Here is a 25,902-nt window from a genome sequence, read left to right as displayed (position 1 = left end):
TTTCTATTCTGTGTCACTCAGCTTAACTCCCTTTGAGAGATTATCCAAGGTTTATTCGCATTTTGGGGTTTTCCCTAATGGTTATATTTAGCCGACAGGAAACGTCCCAGAAATCCTTGTTCTGCTCCCACTGACAGAGTGAGAGAGAGACAGACAGAGAGAGAGAGAGAGAGATAAAGCCACATACACATCTACAGTATCTCATGCCCTTCAGCCCCAAGCAGAGTTGTACTGGGATCAGCTTTGTTTATATTCCCATGCATATAGTGACCTCCACATTGCCTCAGTACGTTTTTATTCAGTTTCAAACCTCCCACTCACCGTCCGCCCAGCCCAGCCTCCAAACGTCAGCCTCATTCATCTCCACATGAAGTTAAGGATTGTTCTCCCCACTCCAGGTTCAATCTCTGCGCCATTTGGAGGCTTCAAGGCCTAATCCCTCCCCTCCACATAGCCTGTAGACCCTGACCCCTCTCAGCCCTAAGCCCTGACCTCCGACCCCTCTGATACTTCACTTCCTCCCTGCGTACGCCCGAGCATCATTTTTTTCCCCCCATCTGTCCAGAATGAGAAGTCGAATGGTACAGATGGAGTCAGTGGAGTGGGGATTTGCTGTTACACTAATGAGATCAATTTAAACTGAGTTGGACACTGTGCTGCATAAGAGGCCATTAAGTCTCTGCTCACATTTAAATTGAATGTATGAAAACCTAAATTGCCCCAAAGGGATCTTATCTTGATGAGCATTAACATTAAAACACTCAATCAATACAACAGTACCCTTAAATAAAAAAAGAAAACTATTGAAGCGACTGAGAGACGCAGAGCAGTCAAACTTTTAAATGACCTGTTCTGAGTGGAGATTTCATTTTCCTGTCTTGTGTGTGGTTTTATTTTTTTGTGTCCCAGGAGAAGCGAAAACGGCAAACTGAGATTGAAGACAAAAGAAGCCAGCTCGATGACCTGGTGCTACAACTACAGCATCTCAAGGTTGGTGTGTGTTACAGTATATTTAAAACATGGGGGTGCTGCTGCTGCTGCTGCTGCTGAAATTACAGCCGGTCCATCTACAATCTGTTTTCATTCAGTGTCCCCAACTTACTCGGTGCAGGTAACCTGTTTACACATGGCTTCTAATTTTGTCAGGCTACTCATTCCTAGCACATGCCGCCATATAAATATATGTCTCATATTAAAAAAAACCCCAGAAATGATATCATCACAGCTATGACTGTGATCGTAATTTAACTTTTCATTTGCAGTTTTGACAATGTTGCAAAGCCAATGTGAAGGTTTTTGATCCAATCAATTATATACTATCATACTAAGAAAAATACCGAAAAGTGGAAGAAGAATGTTAAATCGTTGTCATATTGATGTCACTCAGCAATGTCAGAACAAGTGCAATGCCAAAGACATTGTGCTGCACATTGTAAAGATTATATAAAAGAGCTACTGTTTATGCTGGGATATATGAAAAAATCCCTGCATTATGATGTACTTATCGACCGCTCTGACTACTTGTGTTATTTACAGCCGTATAGTCACTGCCTGAATATGTGATAACCTGTAACCGTTTGGTCTCAAATTTGCAGAGGTCTGGGTTACAGTACGCATACGTGTAACAGTTTAAGGTTAGATATTGAGTTCAGGGTTGGATTAGAATGAGCTCAGTGTAAAGGTGAAGGTAAGGTAGAGAGTTCAGGTTAGGGTTAGAAGTTAACAGATGAATTTAGTCAATTATGATCACAAGAAAGCTTTACAAATGTGTGTGTATGACACCCATTTATCTTAATCTACTCAGTCCCTCTTTTTTTTCCTAAACATAGTTGTAACCTTGACCCTAAATGTCATAGAGCGATAAAGAGACAGTGTGCTCTTTATGTGCCTTTACAGTTTTGTTCCAGGCCTGCATGCCCGTTTTACAAATACGTGCGTCAGTTTAATTATTTGAACGGGCAGATAAATGTGTTAGTCAGTTTCTGGCTGACAGGTAGTGGTTCATTCCATCCAAACATCCAAATCTCAGTGCTCCTGGTGTGCAGGCCTTGGCCAAGCAGGGCAGGCCTGGCTGTTTTCTTCTTTCCAGAAAAACAACTCAAATCCAAACACACATAAACATATCCCTTAATAATTACTGCCAGCCGCTACTGGTAAGCCAAGATTTTCTTTCAAGTAAACACTGATTTGAGGTCCAAATAGCAAGTGCTGCGTAAACGGAGACACAAACTGCTGACAGATTGTGAGGTTGAGAAAAATGAACAGGCTTTCAGGCATCAGTTAATTTATGTGGGGTTCTTGAACCTTTCAACCAATGAGAAACGATTCCCTTGACCTCGCACACAAGCTCAGAAGAACACACAGCCAGCCCTGTCAGGTGGACACACACCAGATAAAGGCATCCTATACATTTTGAAGATTAATTCACCATGTGACGCAATTCCCTTAAAATACATTCTGCCAAATATTATGACCTTAAAGACTTTGATTTCGGTTTTCTTGTCATATTTTTTGAGTTTCATTATGTTAAATAATGTGCAGTATAATTCGTGAACTGACTGAGTTGCACTTTCCGCACACGGATGGCTAAGAGGAATTGTTTGGAAAATCCTGCAGCCCTAAATGCTGCACAGATGCAGGGTGGGTGGGGAAACGGCTGTAGGCGCCCATTAATACTACAAATATCTGTGGTAGCCAGTTTTAATATTTGCAATAAAAATACATTCCATTCTCTAATTACAGCCTTTAAACACACTTGGCATGAACGATTCCTTTATTAAATAGGTTTGATTCCTACATGCCGGTGTTTCCCAGCATTTAACACCCACTTACGGAAATATCAACCAAACAGGAACATTGATTAAAGCCATGTGCACTTTGTGTATTTGGCCATTAAGGCAATGAGTTTAAGGCAGTACAACCATTAATGAAGCTATCGCACACGTGTTTGATCGCAGTCTTGAGTCTCATTCTGCAGTCTCAGCCCGGCTGCAAAACACACATTAAAACTAATCTAAGCTTTACTGGTCACTGTAGTGTAACTGACCCAGCACCTCATATGATCTATTTGACTTGGTACATATAATTTAAACATATTGTTGTGTGTGTCCTGAATGTAATGCTGATGCAATAAATTCTGCCAGAGTTTGCTTTGCTTTGCTTTACTCTGCATGGAAAGTAATAATAATAACAAAGTACATATTATATCAACAGCTGACATTTCAGACTACTCCAGTAACAACACTTTAGACTACTAGCTTGTGTTGTTTTATTCAATCAGTGCTGCATTGCAAAACCCCCAGGGAAGTCAGCCTACTGTAATTACACGCAGAATGTTTATACACATGAATGCCTGTTTTCTTTCTCTCTATCACTGGCTGTTAATAATTCAGCCAATATCCGGGTCTCAAAAGCTTATTCGCTGCTTTTAAATGCATTTTATGCCTCCATTACATAACTGGCAGTAGAGAGATGGGAGGAATTTAGGGGAGAGAGATGGGGTCTCCCTCCGGATACAGGTTATATTTCAAGACATTGGCAATGTCTTGAAATATACATGTCACATTGCTGATCATATAGTGCCATGATCAATGGTAGCTCCTTCCGACTGCACAGGAAATGATGCAACCTACTTTACTAGTTTTTATCAAGCCACCACAGGTGAAGAAGGGAAGACTACATGCAGATCTCAAACTCAAAAGTCTGAAAGAGGAACACCTCCAGTTATCATAGATATGTGAGATGACCTGCGTATTTATTTCCTGTACTTTCCATGCTCCCCAGAGAAAAATAAAACGAAGGGTGTAGAACAGTTATCATCCAAATCCGCACTAACCCAAATATGTTAGCGCTTTGCTCTATCCTCCACTGAGCTAAACAGGGAATTGAGCCTACAGTGCCTGTGTACTGCTCTGTTGAGTTGTCTTGCATACAACACCAGTAGGCTTGAACTCCAGATGTTATCAGCATCTGGTCACAAAGTCCCATTTAATGGCCATTACCTCTGAGTGCCACACAGCCAGGCAGCATGAAGCAGGCTTTGTAGTCCACTCTCCAGAGACGTCGTGGCCTGGGAGAGGAAATGGAGACTGGAGCCCAGAGATTTGATAAGGGCCTCTTGGCTGCATGATTCAAGCCTCTCAGAATGGAGGTGTTGATCTGAGTCTGGTAGCTTTGTTTGGTCACTTCTAAATTGGTTATTTCAGTTTATGATGAATAGCATAGACCGTCTAAACAGCCCCAAACCTTCCCTTCAGCTCAGGGTGGTTGTGTGTCAGAGCGCAACAGGAAGTGGAAAGTCTATTAAACAGCGTGAGAGAGAGCAGAGAGCAGGCTGGTTCTCAGAGGAACGTACTGGTCACTTATCTTACACAACTTTATATCTCCCTGTTTTGTTGACAGCTGACATGGTCCAGAAAACTTACATACTCAAAATACATTTTTGCTACAGTAGTTGATAAAATTCCAAAGGGAGGTCAGAGGTCAAGGTCGGCTACGGGCCAGCATCTTCCTCGGGTTAAGTGATTGTTTCTTTGCCTCACATACAAAATATTGCTCTGATCTTTATTTGCCAACTGTGTTGAAATCAATGAAACGAGGTGGTGGAAACACTACAGTTTTTGTGCCCACCAGAATCAACACAAAATGAAAGTTCCTTCTCAACAGCGAGCAACAACAGGTTAAAGGTACACACAATGATTTGGCAGTGTACAGAAGAGCAATGAGCAATCTCAAAATATACAAAAGAAAAGGTGTGATGGGAAACACTAACTCTTGTGAACTACAAACATCTGAAGATATTTCAGTTTTATTGATGTTTACATTTCAATTCACAGGTTAAGTTAGATTTTGGGACAGCATATCCGTTCAGTTTGGTTGACAAATGAGTTTGCTTGATGTGAGGTTAGACACAAACAAACAAACAGCCCCGCTGCCACATTCTGACAGCAGGTGGTAAAATGCTTTGGAATCATTTCTGTAGAGTTCATTGTGTGCTGTGCGTCTGAGTGCGTTTGTGAATGTGGAGGCCCACATACTGTTAATTGTCAGCTCTACGACCTAGAGCCAAGCCACGGTTTTGACAGTAAACAGCCAAAGGTGAAGCTAAGTGCTCGACTCTGTTGTGGTAACAAAACAGAGTTCCAGACAGAGATGAGGCATTAGGGGCATAAACACACAGCTCTGGCATTCATCTTAGTAGTTACTCCTGTGTGATGAGATGATTTGTACTTTCACCCCTGTTGGTGCAGATCCAATGCGAGGCCTAATGTACATCTCATTAACAAACTTAAGTGACTACATCGGACATCAACATGTCATGGAGACAAAGCAAACACAGAGACAGGATAATTTCATCAGTTTGGTTAAACGTCAATGGGCAGAGCCAAATTGCCAGTTTCACTGGATTATTAACATCAGAAGGCCATTGAAACAAGAAAGAGGTACTATAAGAGAGGAGAACTCTTACATTATACTTCATCCATATTGATGTGTCTTCAGGCAGCAGCTGGATAGCAGATATACTTTTTGTGGAATGTTTGTGTAACAGAAACTGCAATCTGTCTCATCACACAGCAGTGAAATGATCAAAGAGCATAAAGCTCACATACAAGAATCTAGTTCTCTAAATTATAATAGGAACGCACAAATGTCCCAAATGAAAGCACAAGGCAAATTGTTTGGAATTTGAGGAAAACATATTTGTTAAAGTTCACAGAAAACGTTCAGGAATGAAGAAAAACAGACTTGTTTGTGGATGAGCAAAACCAACAAAGTGTGTGTGTGTGTGTGTGTGTGTGTGTGTATTATATATATGTATTATTATATATGATGAGGAATAATTACTGTAGTTCTGTTAGCCTGATGGGATTCACAAAGGGTGTTTTCCTGTGAGTAACAGCAGAGTTTAGAGTCTCTCTGTGTTATCTGCGTGCATGTGTGGGCCTACGTGTTTATTTGTTTGTTGTAGCTGTGCTTGGCAGTCGTCTTACAAATCTGTCTCAAATTAGTCTCCATAATGCAAGTCCACTGGCTGTTAATAATGTCTAAGAATATCACAACCAGGCTAGAGTGGAAGAGTGTTATGGAGATCTACCTGACTATTGCTACTGCTGTGTTTTGATGAGGGGGTCCCCGTTTTGTCTGTATGTTGTGCATGTACACAAAGACACTGATGCACCGCTGCAAGCATGAAGGAGGGGTGATACGTGCCAGTTTCATGCAATTAAACTGCAACTGTTCAACACCAACACAGTTTGTGGTGGCAGATCCAAAGGCAGGGAAGAAAATGTATTTAAGGATGTACACGGTGTGTTTTGATGAGAAACTGTGAATGCAAACATAACTTAGCTTGTTTCCAAGAAATCTCCACAAGGCACCTTTAACCCGAGCATTCACTAGCTGACTAGCCAGCGAGGGAAAATCTAAGTCAGAAACTTGAATTGATCATGTCTGATTAATCCCGTTGAGATGGAAAAGTTGTACATTTAAAAACATGATCGGTTTGTGACATTCACAGTTGACTTCATCACCTAAAATAACGTGTCTCCGTTCCCTCCTCAGTCCAAAGCCATGCGTGAGCGATGGCTCCTCCAAGGAATGGGAGCGGAGGAAGGGGAGGCACGGCGGAAACAGCTGGAACAGGATGAAGAACAAGGGAAGAGGCTGGAAGACCTGATACACAGGTACACCAACGGACACCACAGAGACACTCGCTGTGGGGCTTTGTTTCATTTTTATGCTATTCTCGACACACTGCACAGATGGGAGTTTACAGAGTAACAATAGCAAACGTTGTCACCTTATTTTTTTTTACTATGCATCTGCTTTTCTTCCCCCAGTCTTAAATCTCCTCACTTCTGGCACACATTAACATCCTGTCCACGTGGTCCAAATTGGAAATACTAAAAAAAATACAAAACAATGAGACTTCAGCCAGCTTTTTCCACTTTTCCACTGATTAGAAAACAAGAGATACAGTATGCGTCACACGTGATAGCACAACCAAGAGCTGGGACACTTAAAGCTGCAAAGGGGAAATGCAGATAGCTATATATCAAACTCTGAACAATAGTATTCTTTAATTACATCAGCTATATTTGAAGCATCAAACCAAAGTCCCAGTTTGGAGCTCTAATTTAGTGAGGCTATATGAGGCTCAGCACCAACACACTCATACTGTACAGCGGTTAAAGTATGCACTCACACTCACCGTAACTGGAGAAGTATCGGGGGTGTGGGATTCTGTAACCTAAGAGCAAAATCTACATTTTTCTCGTGCTTTGATGTGAAAACAGACACCAAGAGCTGCTGCACATATACGTATCTACTCTAAAAACAGATAACACAAGAGCTGACAATGTATGGAGGAAGAGAAGAATAGATGGAAGAGTTGGAGGAAAGAAAGAGGGAAACTCACAAAGCAGAAACAGAAAGATAGAACAAGTGAAAGCAGGGCGTAATTGCTTGAGGAAGAGAGTGAGAAGGTAGAAAAAGGGGCGAAAAAAGAGTGTGTGATGTGATTCTGTGGGCACTTCCTGCGTTTGTGTCTCTGGGAGGAGCTTCCTGATTCCCATCAAGCATTGCTGTTAGATAGTCACTTACTCCCCAATGAATTTGGGGCATGAGATCATCAGTGCTATGAATAAAGTGGCAGCTGGCTCTTGCCATCGTGATGCTGTGTATACCGGGCTGCGAGCGTTTTCCATTCGCAGGGTGTGAGAATTAGACAGGGCCGCACCTTGTCCTCTCTGAGACAGGACAAGCATTTTGGAATCATGTTTTTTTTTTTTTTTTTTTTTTTTTTTAAGGAGCTGTCCGCAAGCAGTACGCTAGAGAAGATTTATTAGATTTTTCCTGAAGTGGTGATTTAACACTTTATGTGTATTGGGACCCAAAGTAAAAATGCACAGTTGGCAAATATAGTTTTCCATAGAGATGAGACTGAACTGTATCTCACATTCCTACATCAACAGTGTTTCTTTGTTTGCATGCCTTTATGTGCTGAAAAAGAGCTTAGACGTTTGATAGGCCCAGCAAAGATGCTGACTTTGCCTCTTTGCATGCATCTACAATAGCGTGGACAAGAACGCCCTTGAAAAGTATCTGAGGAAAGTAAAAGTGCAGGGGCAAAAAGGAAAAGCCTTAAAATGGGATTTTTTTTCCTCAGTGTGTTTTAGGAAAGCCAAATACCAAAAGAGAACAAATAGAACACAGCCTAAAGCAGCAGAAACTGCAGCAAAGAGTAGAGGAACATATTAGACAGACGCATACTGCTGCATCGCCAAAAAGTAAAATAAAAAAAAGGATAGTGGAGTGGAAGTAGAAAAGCTCAAACTAGTCAGCCAAGCATGCAGTGTATTATTTGATGATTTATTATTTCATAGTTCATGTGTGAGCGATGGAGATCAGAGCGCGGTCAGAAAAGGAGGCTTGTGGAGAGGCTCCGGGTCAATTTGGCATCGGTGAGTCAGGCTCCACCTCCTCATCTATCAAATCTCTGCATGAAAGAGTCTCTGTTAGCCAGCAGCTACCGTAGCTTATCACAGCCGCTGAAATAACATCAGCATCGTACGTTGCCACGAACACCAGGATAACATTTAGCTCCGGCATAAACAGAACAGCAGTGAATGGTCAAAGAGAGAGCATTGTAGCCAAAAGTACAGTTGTGATTGTGGAACCGCTTTGTGTGAATCACTTCATTCAGCTGCTGTTGAATAGACTTGTTGTCTGATACTCTGTTTCAAAGAGGAGATATTGCAGTTGCTTACAAAAGCAATTAAAACCACAAAGATAACGCTTTACTGTGCTACACTGGCATGTGTTTTTGGTCTGGTTTGACTTTTTTTCCCCCCCAGCGTTCAGAGTGCAGCCAATTCCGGCTTTATTTAGTTCCACAGTATGCCACAACAAACAGGAAGAAGAAAACCAAAGCAGTATCTCAAGGATGAATACATTCTGTATTTTCAAAACTCAGTGCCATAAGTTAAATGCTCAGTTTGCACAACCACAGCTAGTTCCCAAATCAGCCAAGATGAGTCAGAAAAATCACGAATGGCTTTTCTTTTCCAGGCTGCCAGGAAGTTTCTGACTAGGTGAAGTACTTGGATGCTTTGTGACGTGTCCCTTGTTTTATTTTAGGCACAATGTAAGTAATTGTAAACGTTCCTTTACTTTTGCATATTCAGTCAATATACCAGTACCATATATTACCATCTAGAACCCTACCCTCTCCACACAACCAAAGTTTAGCATTGAATGGAACAAAGCTTGTTTATATGCAAGCTATGCTGCAGAAGCAGTTCTCAAGCAATTACCATTGTGAACCAGGGTCTCAGATGTGCGCTGGAAATTGCTTTAAGAGGAGCTCAGCTGTCTGGGATTCAATTCTCGAGGCTTTCAGAAAACATTCTTCTCCAGTGGGTAAAATAAAGTCACAGAGCGTGGGAGTCTAAGGAGTGCCTTCAGTCACGCAAATCTTAAACTTGAAACCCTGTAACAACACTATTTAACTAAATTACCACAAAACGTCAACCTTAAGTCTAAATTATGAAAAACCTTTAAAAACTGTCTTTCATTTAGGTGTGATGTCATGCTGTGATAATGGGGGATATTTCTATTTAGATGTTTTGAACAGGACAGGACACTAATAGACAGCCCACACCTATGTCTGATGTGTGTGTGTATGTGTGTGCATTTCAGGCAGAGGGTGTGGCATCTATATTTGCACTCTGTGGGACACCATCCCAGAATATCCCGTAACCCAGGCAACCTGAGTCTTTCCACCACTGATAGGGACAGAGGTGAATAGCTGGGACAAATATGGATATAGCTTTATCTGTGTGTGTGTGAGAGAGAGAGAGAGAGAGAGAGAGAGAGAGAGAGAGAGAGAGAGAGAGAGAGGGCTATAATCATGAATAAGCCTGATTCCTCACCTTCTTCCACCTCTAAACATTTCTGAAATGGACTCCACCGTCTTGTAACCAAAAGCACAGAAGCCCAGACATCTTGTCCGTCCTACTTTAATGGCTGCTAGACTAATAACCCATGCACTGGTGGACATTTTAATGACAGAAAGCAACAAAGACAAAAGCAGCAGCCCTTTTATAGATGCTTGTATCGTTTCATGCACTGGAGAACCCATAAACCAGAGTGAAAGAAAGAGGAGGAACAGCTATATCGGTCTGCGAAGAACAACTCCATTGCTACTGAGCTTTAAATGCATGAAGAAAAAACAGAAAAGAAGCAAGAAAGAACAAGCGTCCCTTCAGATTATCCATACTTATGCAGACTTAATGGAAAACACATTGTAGAAAACAAAACACAAAGACGTAAGGACGACAGCAGTGTCTTTGTGTGGTGTCGTAAGAGCTGCCTGCTGTTGACCTTAAACTGGAAATCACATAAAGTGACGGGGAAAAAGAGCGAACAGTGCAATCTTTGTACGGGCTACTTCATACACATACCTACGGTCATTGGGCACAGACAGAGAGAAAGAAAAAGGAGAGAGGTAACATAGAGGCAGTTTGTGTGGTAGTTTCCCCTGTTGTAACCAAACGAAATAGCAGCCATTGTGTGCAGGAGAAGACGCTTACTTTGCAGAGCCTGGAGAACAAACAGACAGAGGGAGACAGAATGAGAGAGTGTGGCGGCAGCAGTGGTAGTTGTACAGATATCCCTATCATTACACGGACAGGCTAAGTAAACAGAGAGAGGGATACAGCAGCAATAGGCCCTTTCACAATGTGGCACTGGCCCCGACGCGTACCCACACCGTGCTACTTTTGGATTATTGCTTGTTTCATGTTGCGCAGACAGCCCTATGCAGATGTAGCCATCATTGCAGGCGAGCAGTGCGGTTTTTATACTGCGTTTCCTCCCACAGACAAGTTTCTCAACTTGTTCGAGATTTTCTTACCTGTCTTTTCAGAAATCAGAGAGTGTAGTATCATTTAAGATTATAAGATATATAATATATAATAAGAGTTTGTATTTAAGTTCTGTTATATTTTGCAGCATTGAGGAGAAGTAGGCCACTGCAGCAAGATGAGCCCGTGCATCTGCAATACTGTATACCTAACCTCTTTATGTGTTTACCTTTTCTTAACATATACTTACAGTGTATGTATTTTATATTACGTTACCCCAATCTAAGTAACTAAGTTAGTAGGGACTACTTTCCACTCTAACAGTCTACTATAATGTGTGTTAAGTATGAAGCTACAGCCAGCATGTAGTTATTATAGCACAAAGACCGGAAACGGGCAAACAGCTAGCTCAGTTCGGTCCAAAAGTAACAAAAATCCACCTTCCAGCACCTCCAAAGTGCACTACTTTTACACAATATATGTAGTTTGTTTAATCCGTACAAAAACCGACATGTAAAAACGTCACATCGCAATTTCTTAGCTGGGACACAGTAGCTTCCTGGAGTCTCTGCTGGTTACCTGGCAACCTCAAGGTGTAGATGAGACTTACTTACAGAGCCTAGCTGTTTCCCCTTGTACACAGTTTTCATGCTAAGCTGAGCTAACCAGCTGCTGGATGTATCTATTTTCTCATCTAACTCTCATTAGGAAAGCAAAGTCCCCAAGATGCCAAGCTATTCCTTAAAATGTATTTGTAACATATTTACCCATTCACACAATGTTTTCTTTTCTTTTGTCCTGTTTGTGTAGGCTCTCTGTGCCAAGACTATTATTCCTAACTTCCCCTCTGAATTCTGCAGCTGCAGAGACCTTATTTCTCTCCAGGATATCAATAACATTTTATCTAATCGTATCTAACTATCAATCAATTACCCGACCAGGAACCCTCTGTTCTAAACTGTGCTGAAGAGTCTGTAGCATACATGAGGTCCAACAGGGAGTCTAGTTATCTATCTACAGCTAACTATACTTATTGCAACAAGCCCATTGAAGTGCCCTGTATCGTGTTACATAACGTTCTAAGAATATTTGTCTTTTGCCTCAGTGGCCGCGTGAGAGCACATAGTTTTAAACTGACCAGAAAAGTGTGATGCAGTTCAGATCATTTCTCTGCAGTTCAGTTGTCTGGCAGTGCAGTTTGTAGCCCTTTTCTGAGCTTATAGGCATTTCAGAAACAATTTTATCTTGACCGGAATGCATCTGCAGTGAAAACAAAGTGCAGACACCACAATAAAATGAGTCCAAAAGAGAAAAAAGAATGTGATACAGTTCAGACCAAGACACTATGTTTGGATAGACTGGATTTAAGAGCACGACATAACAATGATTTCACTGCAGATAAAATCAGATCCAACACAGCCTCCTGTTTCTTTTTAGACTTAAGTCCCAGTTCACGATAAACTTTGAGTAATAACGCACTCTGTTCATGTTTCACCTCTCCAAAAACATTTAGCATTTGATATCAATCTTGATGTCAAAACAGATCTTTTCAAGCAAAGGTTTTAGGTTGTGTATACAGAGGAATGAAAAGGTACTTCGTCACGGCCATTCGCTCAAACAAACAAAAAACACAAATGTCTTGTCATTTCTTTGGGACACTGGAGTGTCTGTTGGCTTTTATCCTTGCACACCTTTCTTTTACATGTTATAGTTTAATTTAAATAGGTTCAACTGAGAATGTCATGAATAAAATACATAGTAAATTCCCTGAGTGGACGACAAATGATTTTACTAATGGAGCCTGAATTGCATTTAGCTTGAAGCTAAATTAATTTTATATTAATATTAATGAGCTTTGTTTATGTTAATGAGAAACAGTTTAAGATGCATTTGTATGTATATTTAATGAGAGCTGAAACAGTAGGTCAGAAATGAATCTGCTATGATTCTGATAATCAGTAAATTGCTTCTGGTTCCAGATTTGCTGCTTTTTATGTGTTTCATATTCATATTCTAATGCAAGACATTTTCAACACTTTTCATAGACTAAACTACTCAAAATGATTCATCTTTTGAAAGACCTGGATATTAAATGTTTGAAAGAGTTCTTTCATCAGAGTCTCACAGACTCAGAGCACGGCCCACAGTGCTTTCAATGTTATGATTTAAGGCCGTTTAGTATAATACAACGGAGCTGCTCAAGGACAGAGCAGGGACTCAAAGACAGCTCTTCTATCAATCAGACATAGGGATGTTATTATTTAAACCCACTGGACGTGTTATTAACACCTTCACGAGTCCCTTCAATGTAACTAAAAGACAACACTGTAGGATATTATGATATATTATCACAGACTGTGTCATTAAAAATATACGTGGTCTCCATGACATCACCCAAAAGGTTTCTGAAGAGCTGTGTGAAAGCTCACTGTGGTCGACTCTGGCCGTCACCATCTTGGCTGTCCTGATTTAGACAAAGACGTGGACTGTGGGTGGAGCTGAGGAGGGCTGAATGAAGACTGGTTATACACTAGTTATGCATAACTCTAAGCCTTGATAAAGTTTAAATGGGTGATTTATATAAAATGTCACCTACCATACAGTTGTCATATACAGGGAATTTAACTGTAGAGACCAAAACTGTTGGCCCAGATGTGAAAATGTTTATATCTGCGATACAGTTGGGCATTTTAATATGGGCTCTTATGTACATGGATTTAAAGAACCGGTGTTAGGGTTTTTTTAAATATATTTTTGAGGGCTTTTTAGGCTTTTAATGGATAGTGAAGTCTATCGAGGAAGGAGTCAGTCTGTGAGTGATAGGAAAGGCGGTAGAGCGAGAAGGGATGACACGTAGCAAAGCACCACAGGTCAGAGTTGAACCCATGGTCACAGCAGCAAGGACCCAGCCTTGGAACATGGGGCGCCAGCTCTACCAGGGGGGCTACTGGGGTGACCTGGAACGGCAGTTTTTGTTACCTTAACAGAGACTGCCACATAATAACAGAGGTGAAACATAATAAAGTGCTACTTCAGTATTGATTATTACTCCACTACATTTGTGAAATATTGGATATTGTGACATTTATCTGAGCTCAGGTAAATTATAACAAAAGTAATATTTTCCATGTAACTTCTACTACTATTTCTCATGGAGTATTTTGAGTGTGTAGATAAGTATCTATTCTGCTTGGCCTGTCATGTTCCCTACAGCACAACCTGTAATTTGCCTGTTTGTACCCTTTAAACTGCAAACAATGGTACGGATGAAGACTTGGCACAGAGATAGAAAGAGATATAAAATGTATCTTCAGTAGATTTATCGCGTAGATTTTCGCCAAAGACAGTTAGCCAAGTGTCACTCTTGGCATCCTGTTTGTGATCTGGGAGGTAGATCAACACTCAGGACAGAAACCGGAAGAAGTAGACTCCTGTTTGACAGCTTTAAATCTCTACTTGCGTCAGTGTGCCTGCGTGTATGTGACAGCTAGGGAAAGAGTGCAGATGCATGATACAGCTTTGATCAGTGACTGGTTAATACACTGTAGGTTGTGTTTGTAGTCTTTTGAAATACTTTGTTCAGTGTGAGCAAGCTAATTTGCAATGGAAAACAGGATTTTTAGTAAGGACTTTGGTGGAAGCAAATATGAAGCTGTCTTGCTTGCTACTTGAGTGTGGAGGCCACTGATGTTCATTGCAGTGGTGTTAGATGTGATAATCTTCCCAGATCATCACTGCTTTTATTTGAAACCATTAATGTAATCTCATCTGTAAAAGACTAGTGCTAGAATAACAGGTCAAATATGAATCCCACCAGAGGATGCATCTATCACCACACTAAAGCTTCTTTGGCTCACTTTTTTCACTTTTCTTTGACTCACATTAAATATATAGTTCATATCACATTCTAAGGTAGTTGTAAGCAGATATATGGAATTCTAACTTCTCCTATGGAGACTTAGTTTACATTGATGCAACTGTGTTTTGCTATTTTGTCATTCATTTTCTGTTTATACACCAGCCTCCACATATGAATGCATTATAGTGAGCTATAAATCACTGATTCAAGTTTAATTTACTACTTATGAATGCTGAATAACTTAGGAACTACAATTATTTTTATTTTAATTGGACATGTTGAGTCAATATTGAACTTCCCTATATACATTTTAACTTTTAAACTACTCCGGCTACCTCCATGGACTGCTTGGAAAAACTGTCTCTTTGGCTCCACCCACTGAGGCTTACCTTAGCCAATCAGATTCTTCCATCCTCAGAGCAGCTTAGAATCTTGGAAGTGTACAAGAAGAACTATACCTAGAAAGCAATTTTTCTACAATCCCACACGGCACACATGCAGCGTCATGTATAAATACACAATGTGGTTAGACTTTCTCTGTGTGTCATTGCTTTTGTCTGTCTTTGTATCTCCAACAGCCTGGGTGTCACATACACAAACACACACCACACACACACACACACACACACACACACACACACACACACACACACACACACACACACACACACATCCACATCCACCACACATAAAACCAGATGTCTGCTCTTCCTCCTCCTGTATGATGTGGAAAGCAGTTGCTGCCCACCCGGGCGTATCCATGGCAACTGGCCTGCGGTTGGTTGACAGGGTGGGACAGTGACATCACTGGTCTCTTTCAGGATTGCCACAGAGATAGTAACACCGCCAGACAAGTATAAAAAGAGGAAGAGGAAGAAGTAGAGGAAGGGAGGAGGGACAGTGTGAGGTCATGGCCGCACATACACAACACACGAAACACATAAACCCTCTTTACTGTATAGTAATTAATTATGTAACAATGTATTTACTGCGTGCTATAAAAAGACCATATGATGAGTAAAGCAGGTAGGGGCACTAAAGTAACATCTGCTGAAAGGTGGGACCTTCTGGAAGATTTATAAACTTTATTCAAAGTAGGTTTTTATCCCCTCAAAAGAGTAATACCAGGTGTAACAAACCCCTAAACTGAACGATGGCACCACGTCATTCTTTACCTCATAACACAACACTGCTCAGGATTGATATTATTTTAGGGAGGGGAGAGTGGCAAATGCAGTGATTCTACCATAGGAAGGGTCATGAAACAAAGCAGTTCCATTATGTTAGGTCTTCCATTCCTGTGCCTGCAGTTTTGGTCATGTTTGAGGTTTGATCACTAGAGGGTGCCAGACACATGACCAGTGTGTTTCTCTTGCTCTGAACATAAGTTAATGACCATACAGGGGGCTGACACATTCAAAGACACAGTGATCTAATCTTGTAGGAAATGTTGCCTTTGAGAAGCTTAATGTGTTAATCCAACTTCTGAATAATGTAGTCTGCTGTGGTCTTTCAGTAGACTGCATTATGATGTTTATATTATTATATATTCAACCATTTGTCTTCCACCTAGTTCCTATCTTCTCCCACATCCTTCTCCCTAGCCACTTCTTACCTACCCTCCCTACCAACTGTCTTACTAACTCAATATTTTTTACAGTGGGTAAATTCATTAGGTGCCACATTACAGTCCCTAGAGTATAAAAACTGATATTAGAGTAGTTTTTCATTAGACGGGACAGGTCGTACTCAGAGAGAAGGATTTGGATTTAAATTAAAAATGTATTTATTACTACTACAACAATTTATTCCTGGATGGCGTTATAAGCAGTTTAAGGGATTTATGCAAAATAGATGTCAACATGATGAAATGCGCCAATATTTCTAACATTTGCCTCGTATGACGCCCCTTACAGTGCCTGAAGCAGTAGTGAGGTAGTCAACATGAGGAACATGCTTCCCCCTCCGGTCACAAAACGTGTTTCTTGCCCACTTTGGCAAGACCTCATGCAGCTTACAGGAAGCAGAAGTAAAAGCCATTTCCCACCATAAAGGGAAAAAAAAGGAAATGACATAGGGAGGAGCAGGGAAGAGTAGCCACATGAGAGGCAACGGGGTACAGACAGCTGCTACAGAGCGAAAAGACATAGGGGAGGGTCAAACAAGACCCAATCTCCAACCTGATGGGCACAGTGACTGACAAACAAGTTTGTTTGTTTGTTAGCGGTCCAAAAACAGCATCTTTGGAGGTTTATGGCTCCATTCATTTGTATATTGTAGCACACAAGTGACAGTTTGCAAGCTATCTTGATCGCTAACAGGACGATACGTTTATTCACAAGTCATATTAACTCCTTTCTCATAACTGTCTGCAAGCAGTTTATGCTACAACAAAGGAGGTCAAATAAAAGTGGAAAATACAACACAGCTAATTAATTACAGTAGTGCCCTCAATTTTGGCCTCTCTGGTTGTCACTTCCATCAAAGGTCAGCACTTGTCAGAACAGCTTGCTATTGGTCAAACTGACTATAAATGACTGCCTGCTGAGACTCAGTTTGATCGAAAGACAAGTTTTAGTGCCTGTTATTGTTAATAATAATTGTGCATATTGATTTAAACATGTCTCCAGTTCGTTTCCTGTTTCTGCTGCTGTCCTGATACAACATACAAGTCAGTAGATTTTTGTTTGTTGAATGAAAGGTTAAATAGCTATTACTCAATTATCACAATAAGTAAAGTAAGGTCTAGGTATAGCGATGTAGCACAGCACTTCTGAGCACAACTAATCAATGCAGTTCCATCAGAATGAATTGGTTTTCCTTCAAAATGACTCTGAACTATGTAAAAGTATACTGAAAATACTACTTTCAGAAGAATAAGATAGTAGAATAATATTGTTAAATTAAATCATTACCAATGATTGATCTGTCCTTAAACCTGCCTACCCTTCTTCTGGCACCATTCCTCTCATCCAAACCTTTCCTCTCTCATCTTGTCCATTCTTCTTTTAAATTGATCTCATGTCTGTAAATTTTTTTTTTACATCTCAGTACTGATATATGTGGTGTAGGGCAGGTTGTCGGCCCGTTCTGTTCTAAGTGTAAGACAGACTGAGTGTGTAAGATTGTCAGGACTTTACTTCAAGTCATTTTGCACACATTACTTTGTTACAATTCTTGTCCAGAATAGTCTACAAATACATTTCAAGTAGTCTGCTTACATCAACTGATTACACATTGTGGTGCAGTCCTTGCAGCTCAGTCCAAGGTTGGGTGATTGTTTCTCATACCAACAAGGCTAGAGGTAAATATAGGATGTACATTACTATATTTATAAATAACCACTGTCTCACTGATGTTAAGACTCCAAGACCATAAATCAAAATCAAATGTGAAGTTGGAAAAAATGTTTAGAAACTACAGAAGAACAGGAAAGAGTGTTGAAAGTAGCAGCACAAGCACCGAGGTTGTAATAAGTTACTTTCACCTGCTTAATATCAACAAACTTATAAATATGCTATAGGTATAAACAAAATAAATGATTAAGCAGCCAAGTTCCTATCAAGTTCCAGTCCAACATGAGCCTGATATGCTGCATTATAATGGACAATGCGCTCTGATAAGATGCTGGCTCTCTTCAGAATTGACAGCGGTGTTAAAATAGCCTTCTTGTATGTTGCTATATTTGTTACATTCCTGCCGTAGAAAGAGACAATACACTGTTGTTTTAAAATACATAGACCTCTAAATTGTCTCTTTACAAGTAACACTGAACGACCTCGAACTGCGCCGATTATTTTGATCCAGACAATGGCTTAAGGGCACAGTTACAAAAGGCCAATTCTATGATAAGAAAGTGGTCTTCTGTTTTGTTCAGTGTCCAGATGCCATTTAGAGTAGTGTGTGATTACATTCAGCGGAGACAAACAACAGATTTGTGTGACAGATGCAGCCAAGAAAAGCTTTACTTCCTCCTGCAGAACAACTCTACTGTGACTCCAAACACACACACACACACACACACACACACACACACACACACACACACACACACACACACACACACATTACAGCTTCTGCAATGCTTCTTACTGCTCTGCTGTACTGACCTGTCCCTCTTGCAAAATATATGTAAATCTTATGACTTTACCTCATTTAATAATTGTAATATACACTGTGTGTAATTTGGCTAAACTTTCTGAGGGTATACATGTATCAGTGAAGAAGGGTACTTGGTTCACAGAGCTTTGAAAGTATTTCTGGTGCCACAGTACAGTCTTCAGGTAGCTGAAGATGAACTTGAGTAGAAACAGGCAGATGGTGAAATGATGAGTGAAGACTTTAGGGATCTGTTTTGTTAAACCTCAGTGATAAGAGCTGAAGTTCCAGGTTTTCTGGTGAACATTAATGACACAATCCTTGATTTTGTTAGCACCAACATTTCTAAAAGTACCCTCCCTATTTAATGTTATGATATTTTGAAAACTCAACCAAGTTCACAGTTGAACTTATTCACACTAAAAACCGGCATTCTCTAAACTGCTTCAGATCAGATGGTGAGCAGTACAGTCAGGACAGCGTGTACTAGTGTTGATATGATGAGCGAGCCCTATTGATTCACAAATACTGTGGGAAGACCGACTGCTCATGGCATTGTTATGAACCTTAATATCACCTTTACACGCACACGCTCATACACAAATTCCTTGCGTCCCAGAGGAGTGCATTCTGAAGTGCTGTGAGTGCTGGCGGCCAGTGAGGAAGCAACCCTGGTCCTCCTCCCTGGTCGCTTCCTAGTATTGTTACTACATCCATCTCTTAAATGTCCATGTGAGTTTACGTTAGTGTGTATATACATAGGCCTATTTTAGGTGCAATTTTGGTAATGGTATTGATCTGGAAACTGTCCTCACCAGAAAAAATGGCCGAACTGATTGTGTAGACATTCCTATGGCTAACATTAGTGAGTGTCATTTCCATAAATATGCTACATTTCACTGTTTTTACTTCATGTTAAAATGCAACTTATTTTTAATGAGCCATGGTGCCCAATTGACTGCTAGACTCTAACTTTCTGATGGGGGATGTAGAGATTTGTCCATCGGGCAAAGCTCTTGGCCAGATGGCTGTACATTTTATACCGACCTCCCATCTCTGTCTGGTCATTTTGTGTGTTGGGAGCATCTGGATTATATCCAGATCAGAATTGTGCACTTCAAAAGGTTGGTGTAAATGCACCCAAGAGGCACTGAGAACAAGCATAATCTGATGGCCAAAACCAGGTGGTCTGAGGCACATTTTAACCAGATGTTGTACTGTACAGTGCAGTGTTCTCTCTGCGAGGCACATCCTAAAGAAGAAACATACATTGTTGCACATCCAATTAAATACATTAGCATGTTTCCTTCCTTGCTAACCATAGATGTCTCTAGTGTAAATGCACTGTGGTTAAATCCAATCTAGATCCAAACATGCCTTCTCATACGATCTTTTTTTCCCCAGCTTCAAGTTGCGTTTTCCAGTGCACTTTTTTTCCGTACATGGAAACAAACTCCTTTGAATCTTCAGCTTTTCTTGTGTTTGCTGTGTTTTCAGGCTGGAGTCTGAAATCGGGGCACTAGAAAGTGAGGAGTCCCAGATATCAGCCAAAGAACAGGTTCTTCGAGAACGCCTGAAAGAGACAGAGCGCTCTATAGAAGACCTGCAGAAGGTATACGAACAGGAACTTGTATGTAACCTTGTATGAGCTATTGAGGTGCTTGGTGAGCTACAAACTGTTGGCTTTGAAACAAGTATGCTAATTCTTTCTTAATTCTTCTCTAACTAGTTGGTACTGAACTGTCATGTATAGAGTATAGAGTCTTGTATAGACCTCTTGCTGCTAATTGAAAACATAAGTGTGCTCCATATATGTGAATGAATTGGGTTGCTTTGTGTCTACAAAAATTTGGTTATTTTTTTAATATTTTATTGGTTATTGTTAAAGTAGTGACAGGATACTATATCTAATTTTGTAAACAACTGAACACAGCTTATTATCTCAAATTTAATCTATTCATTAGATTAAATTGTTTATTAAAAAGTTTTGATTATATACACCCTTCAATCAGGTTATTTTTGTAAAAACTGAATATATATATATATATCAGTCTGCTTTGACTCATATGGATTATCTTTGGTCTCTCTTTCAGAGTCTGATGACCCAGGATGGAGGTATGAGTGATGACACACACACACACACATTGAAAACGCAAAAACACACCTAATTGGGGTGGTGTCCTCCCCTGAGTTATTGTTGTTTCCTAGCAGAGGGGTCCCTCTCTTTCTATTTCTGTGTGTGTGTGTGTGTGTGTGTGTGTGTGTGTGTGTGTGTGTGTGTGTGTGTGTGTGTGTGTGTGTGTGTGTGTGTGTGTGTTTTGTGTGTGTGTGTGTGTGTGTGTGTGTCTGGATAATAGTCTCGCTGAGGCAGGAGAGATGCAGGCCAGAGCACGCTCTTGAACCCCCATGGATGCACGCATAGACATATATACCTGCACGCAAACACACGCGTGCACTGAAACACACACACATACACACTCAGAACACAGAGACTATTGAAGCTCTCACACACAAGGCCATGACTCTGCAGCCTGCAGTCGTTGGCTTTATCCCCCCCTATTCACCATCAAGCCCTGTAAGCCCCTAAAGCTTTGTTTCTGCCATCACACACACACACACACATGCACGCACGCACACACACACACACACACACACACACTCTCTCTCACTCACACACACACACACACACACACACACTCACACTCACAAAGCAGTAACAAATACACAAACACACACACACACACACACACTTCTGCTGCATAAGCACTGAACCTCAGGGGTGCTAGAGTTGCTGTGGACACAGAAACAGAGAGATGGTGGGTGTGTGTGTGTGTGTGCGCAATAGGGGCGGGCAGGGCCACTCAGGGGTGTGGTTAGTTTCTCTGTTAGGGGGCTGGGCTGTAAGTGTGTGTGTGTGTGTGTGTGTGTGTGTGTGTGTGTGTGTGTGTGTGTGTTTGTGTGTGGGTGTGGTTCATGTTAAGAGGTATGTGTGTGTGTGTGTGTGTTTTTGTATCAGGGTGTGGTTATATCACTAAGGTGTGTGTGTGTGTGTGTGTGTGTACCCAGCGTGCATGTGTGTGTATCAGCATGTGCCTGCCGTATGTGTGTGTGTACGTGTGTGTTTGCGGCTCTCCCTCACGGCCTCTAACATCCCTCTGACCATGTGTCATTTCCCCCCCTGTGCTCCTGCTCACTAGATGCCACCGGCTGCATGTCCGCCCCTCTCTCGGACTGCACGGACCCCGATCCCGACCACCTCGTCCTGGCCACGCAGCCCCGGACCGGCCCACCTGCCTCTGGAGAGCACGCCATACCAAGACCTGGTAAGACAGAGGGTGAGGGAGGGGAGCGAAGAGAGAGGGAGGGAGGGAGGGATGAAGGGATGACAGGAAGGTTTTTGGGCCACAGCCAAGTTGGATTACCAGGACAAACTCACGCGCACATGAGGGTGGACAGGCACAGATACGCACACGTTTGCACAAATTGAGTCAAATCTCATGTGGACAGTTTCACATCAGCGTGTGCTCAGAATATGTGGCCAACATAGTCAGAAACTCATAATAACATAAACTTAACATGTGCTTAAAGTACACAGACATGCACTGTGCTGTCTCCAAGCTCATGTTAGTAATAACTTTTGACGAAAGAAGTGTACAACTGAGAACTTAGATTTAAAATAACTTTTTTGTTAGCAAAATACAGTTGAAGTATGCAGTATATTCTTGTTGGTAGCAGTATTTAAAACATAATGGTATTACAGAAACTATTAGCATTAAATAAAATTTAGTTTTAGTAACGTGAACTAGGTTTCGTTTTGGTACCTGTGGGTTTGGGATTAGTAATAGTTTTAGTTTTGATATTTCTGTTAGTTTTAGACTTTAATTTAAGTTTCTCTTCTTAAAGAGAAAAACTAAAAAGTTTTTATTCTGAAGGGAAATATGTTAAATTATGTTACATGTTTGTTTGATTGTATTTTGTGCTGCTGACTTTGCAGTGCTGTACAAAATAAAAGCTCAGCTTTTGGGGCAGAGTGATGAAGTTAGACAGTTGTGCACAACAAAAGGGAAGTGTACGAACAGAATAATAATATACATAATATTATATAGGTATTTATTCTTGGGTACTTGTCTGCGGATAAAGTTAAGGTTATTTTTTACTAATTGCATATATAGCAGTTTGAATGAGAAACTCATACTGCAGATATCAGTTTTATCAAAGAACACTGTGTCCCCATCGTCACGCTTTACTCCCTCCACCTTTTCCTCCCAACACCCCCCACCTCCTCCACTGGTCCCTCCCCACCCCTTCCCTTTTCCTTCAAACTCCACTCCCTTATGCATCCCTCCTCTCTGTCTCTCCTCCCACCCCCCTAACAGCAATGTTTGCCATGGAGATCAACGTACAGCATGACCCGCAGACCGGCGAGCAGCGCATCCTGTCAGCCAACCGCGTGAACCCACTGGATGCGGCGTCGCGTGGCATCAAAGTCTACGATGACGGCAGAAAAGTGGTCTACGAGGTCACTTCCTCCGGGGGCGTGTCCACCACCACTGTGGAGAATGGTTGGAGCTCTGCGCAGGTTGACCAGCTGATCCAGCGAGCTGCCAGGCCCGGCTCACAAGGGGGAGATGGCGGCAAGGGTCATGTGATGGTGACCCCAGCTGCCCCGCAGGCCTATATTTCCCCAGCAGATATTGATGATCTGTCTCCGCCCTCCTGCGCCCCGCCATCCATCCCTTCAAGCCCACCAGCCCAGGTCACCCTCCAGAGGGAGACCCGGCTTGGCATGATGCCCCCCTCTGCTCCCATTACAACCCAGCCTGGCTCCCTGGCCCACCCAGGCGCCGAACTCACCTCCCTTCCCCAAGCCAGCGAGGAGCACCCGGTCACCATGGTGTTCCTTGGCTACCAGGACGTTGAGGACACGAGCGAGAGCAGGCGGCTGCTAGGTTTTGATGGCGCCGTGAAGGCCGAGGTGGTCTTGATTGACGAAGACGACGAGAAATCGCTGAGGGAGAAGACGGTCACTGACCTTTCCATCATCGACGGCACAGCGGCCGACCTCGTGTCTGGGCGACCGGCCACGTCTGAGGCTGTCAGCACGGAACTGTCATCTGACGGTCGTGAGCCTGACAGTGCCTCCTCGCCCCCTGCAAATCCTGACACCAACACGGCCCCCCCGCCCGGCCTCACCCCTCCCACAGGTACAGACAAGAGGAAACGCTGCGAGTGCTGCACCCTCATGTGACTGAATCTTCTCCCTCTTCCACCCTTTTATTATTACCCACAACACCCCTCTCTTCTCCTCTGTCTCTGGATGGTTACTAACAGAAGCCCTGCCTTCCTCCTCCTCCTCCTCCTCCTCCTGCTCCTCCTCTGGACTCTGATCGGCTGGCACACACATGCACGCACACACGCTGTTGCCTGACCTTTGACTTTGTACTCAGTTACGTTAGTACCTCTACGTCTCTGCTCTTTCATTACCCTTCTCTGTCAACATGGAGTCTCTGCCTTCCCGCCTCCTGTCTCCTCAGACAACACAGTCTATTTCATGAATTCAAATGAAGCAGGAATAAAGCTGTTGTCATGCTGCTATATTGACGGTGAAAACAGACATACTATAGATGGAGAAAAATGTATGTTTGTTGACAAACAGCTTAAACCAGGTTATATAAAAATACTGTAAGCAGTCAATAAGACTTTACGGACAATCAGTCACATTGCCATGCTGTCTAACCAAACAGTACGTCTGTCTCTAAGGACAATCAACCAGATCATCGCTTTTAATGAGCCAATTTTTAAAAAAACACTCAAACAGACAGACAGTCTCAGTTATGGCTTAAATTTCTCTTTTCAGTCACTTCCCAACTTCCTTTTCTCTTGACAGTTTATCTCCTGTTGTCTCCAGACATACACAGACAAACATAATCAACCACACATAAACAACCTACAAACTCAAACAACCCCCTCCCTCCCCCCCATCCCTTGTACAGACTCTCTGGCCAGGGCAGAGAGGAAGGTTCTTGTTGCCTTGGTTTCTTTATGTGCCTCTTCATTCTTCCACATTGATAATCCTAACAAAAAAAATAGAGATAATTAGTTTCTATTACACCTCTATTTCAGTTTGCTGTTACCTAAACCTTTTTTTTCTTTTGTTTTGAATCTTAAAAGGCCATTGAATCATTGGGACACCTGTTTCCATGTGAAACAGAGGTTTTTGACGCTGTAGTTAGTAGTAACAGGACTCTCTCTCTCCTCATCTCTCTCTTTCTCTCTCTCTCTCTCTCTCTCTCGCTCTCTCTCTTTCTCTCTCTGTGTCATTTTGTCCATTAACTTCAGCTATTCCACTGCTGAAGTCATTTCCTCCTATTCTAGAACTTCCTAACTCAGCAGCCAATAAGAGGCCGTGGAACACCTTTTGGCACACAGTAGGATCTATACAGCCAACTTCTCCTGCAGAGCACAGGAAGCTAACGGCAGCTTAATGAGTACACTCTGGCAGCGAAGGAACATGTATTTCCACCTATGAAAACAAACATGGGTTACCACTAACAGCCTGGGCACAAGATTGTGAATAATAAATATTAACAACCATTACCACATCACCAAATTACAACTATGACAGCTGTTGCTCATATGAGCTTTTTAGAAAAAGTGCCATTCACGTTCATCTTTTTGTCCATTAAATTCACCTCATCACTGCAGGAGGCTACCAGAGATCCATTATACTCTTTACAATTCACAGAAACTGAAAACACTGCCAGCTCTTACTGTAGTCACCAACCAGGCCCTCGTTTACAAGGGTGCTACAAATAATGTGGCCTGGGTGTCATTATAACATCGTATATATTACACTGCAGGACATTCACGTGGCTGGCTTTCAGAAAAGCTCTCAAAAGCAGTAATCATCCTCATTCTGCTGAATGATAATGGATGCTCTGGGAAGATTCTTTGCTTCATTTAAGCGTCTTTGATGGAACATGGAGTAGAGAGGACGGTGATGCTCAAATGGCATTTGGTGAATTGATTTCTGGAGAGTTAGTGACTACTGCACTTTGCCATTGTACACTGCAGAGACAT

General features: G+C 41.8%; 1 protein-coding gene across 4 annotated transcripts in view; it reads left to right on the top strand.

Moving 5' to 3' along the window:
* Window positions 1-25,902, top strand: part of LOC127370916 (A-kinase anchor protein 2) — an 80,756-nt gene that overhangs the window by 19,452 nt on the left and 35,402 nt on the right. For all 4 annotated transcript variants that reach the window (XR_007886308.1, XM_051413410.1, XM_051413409.1 and 1 more), the window contains exons 3-8: window positions 910-990; window positions 6,562-6,683; window positions 20,320-20,434; window positions 20,916-20,937; window positions 22,020-22,145; window positions 23,199-24,026. Coding sequence is in view for 3 of the 4 variants with exons in the window: in XM_051413410.1 (XP_051269370.1) it covers window positions 910-990; window positions 6,562-6,683; window positions 20,320-20,434; window positions 20,916-20,937; window positions 22,020-22,145; window positions 23,199-24,026 (1,294 nt within the window). In the remaining variant the exon portion in view is untranslated. The remainder of the gene's footprint in view (window positions 1-909; window positions 991-6,561; window positions 6,684-20,319; window positions 20,435-20,915; window positions 20,938-22,019; window positions 22,146-23,198; window positions 24,027-25,902) is intronic.

This window comes from Dicentrarchus labrax, unplaced genomic scaffold, assembly GCF_905237075.1.
Source record: "Dicentrarchus labrax unplaced genomic scaffold, dlabrax2021, whole genome shotgun sequence".
Lineage (NCBI taxonomy): Eukaryota > Metazoa > Chordata > Actinopteri > Moronidae > Dicentrarchus > Dicentrarchus labrax.
The sequence above is the reverse complement of the archived record's forward strand: the minus strand, read 5'-3'. Positions and strand labels throughout refer to the sequence as shown.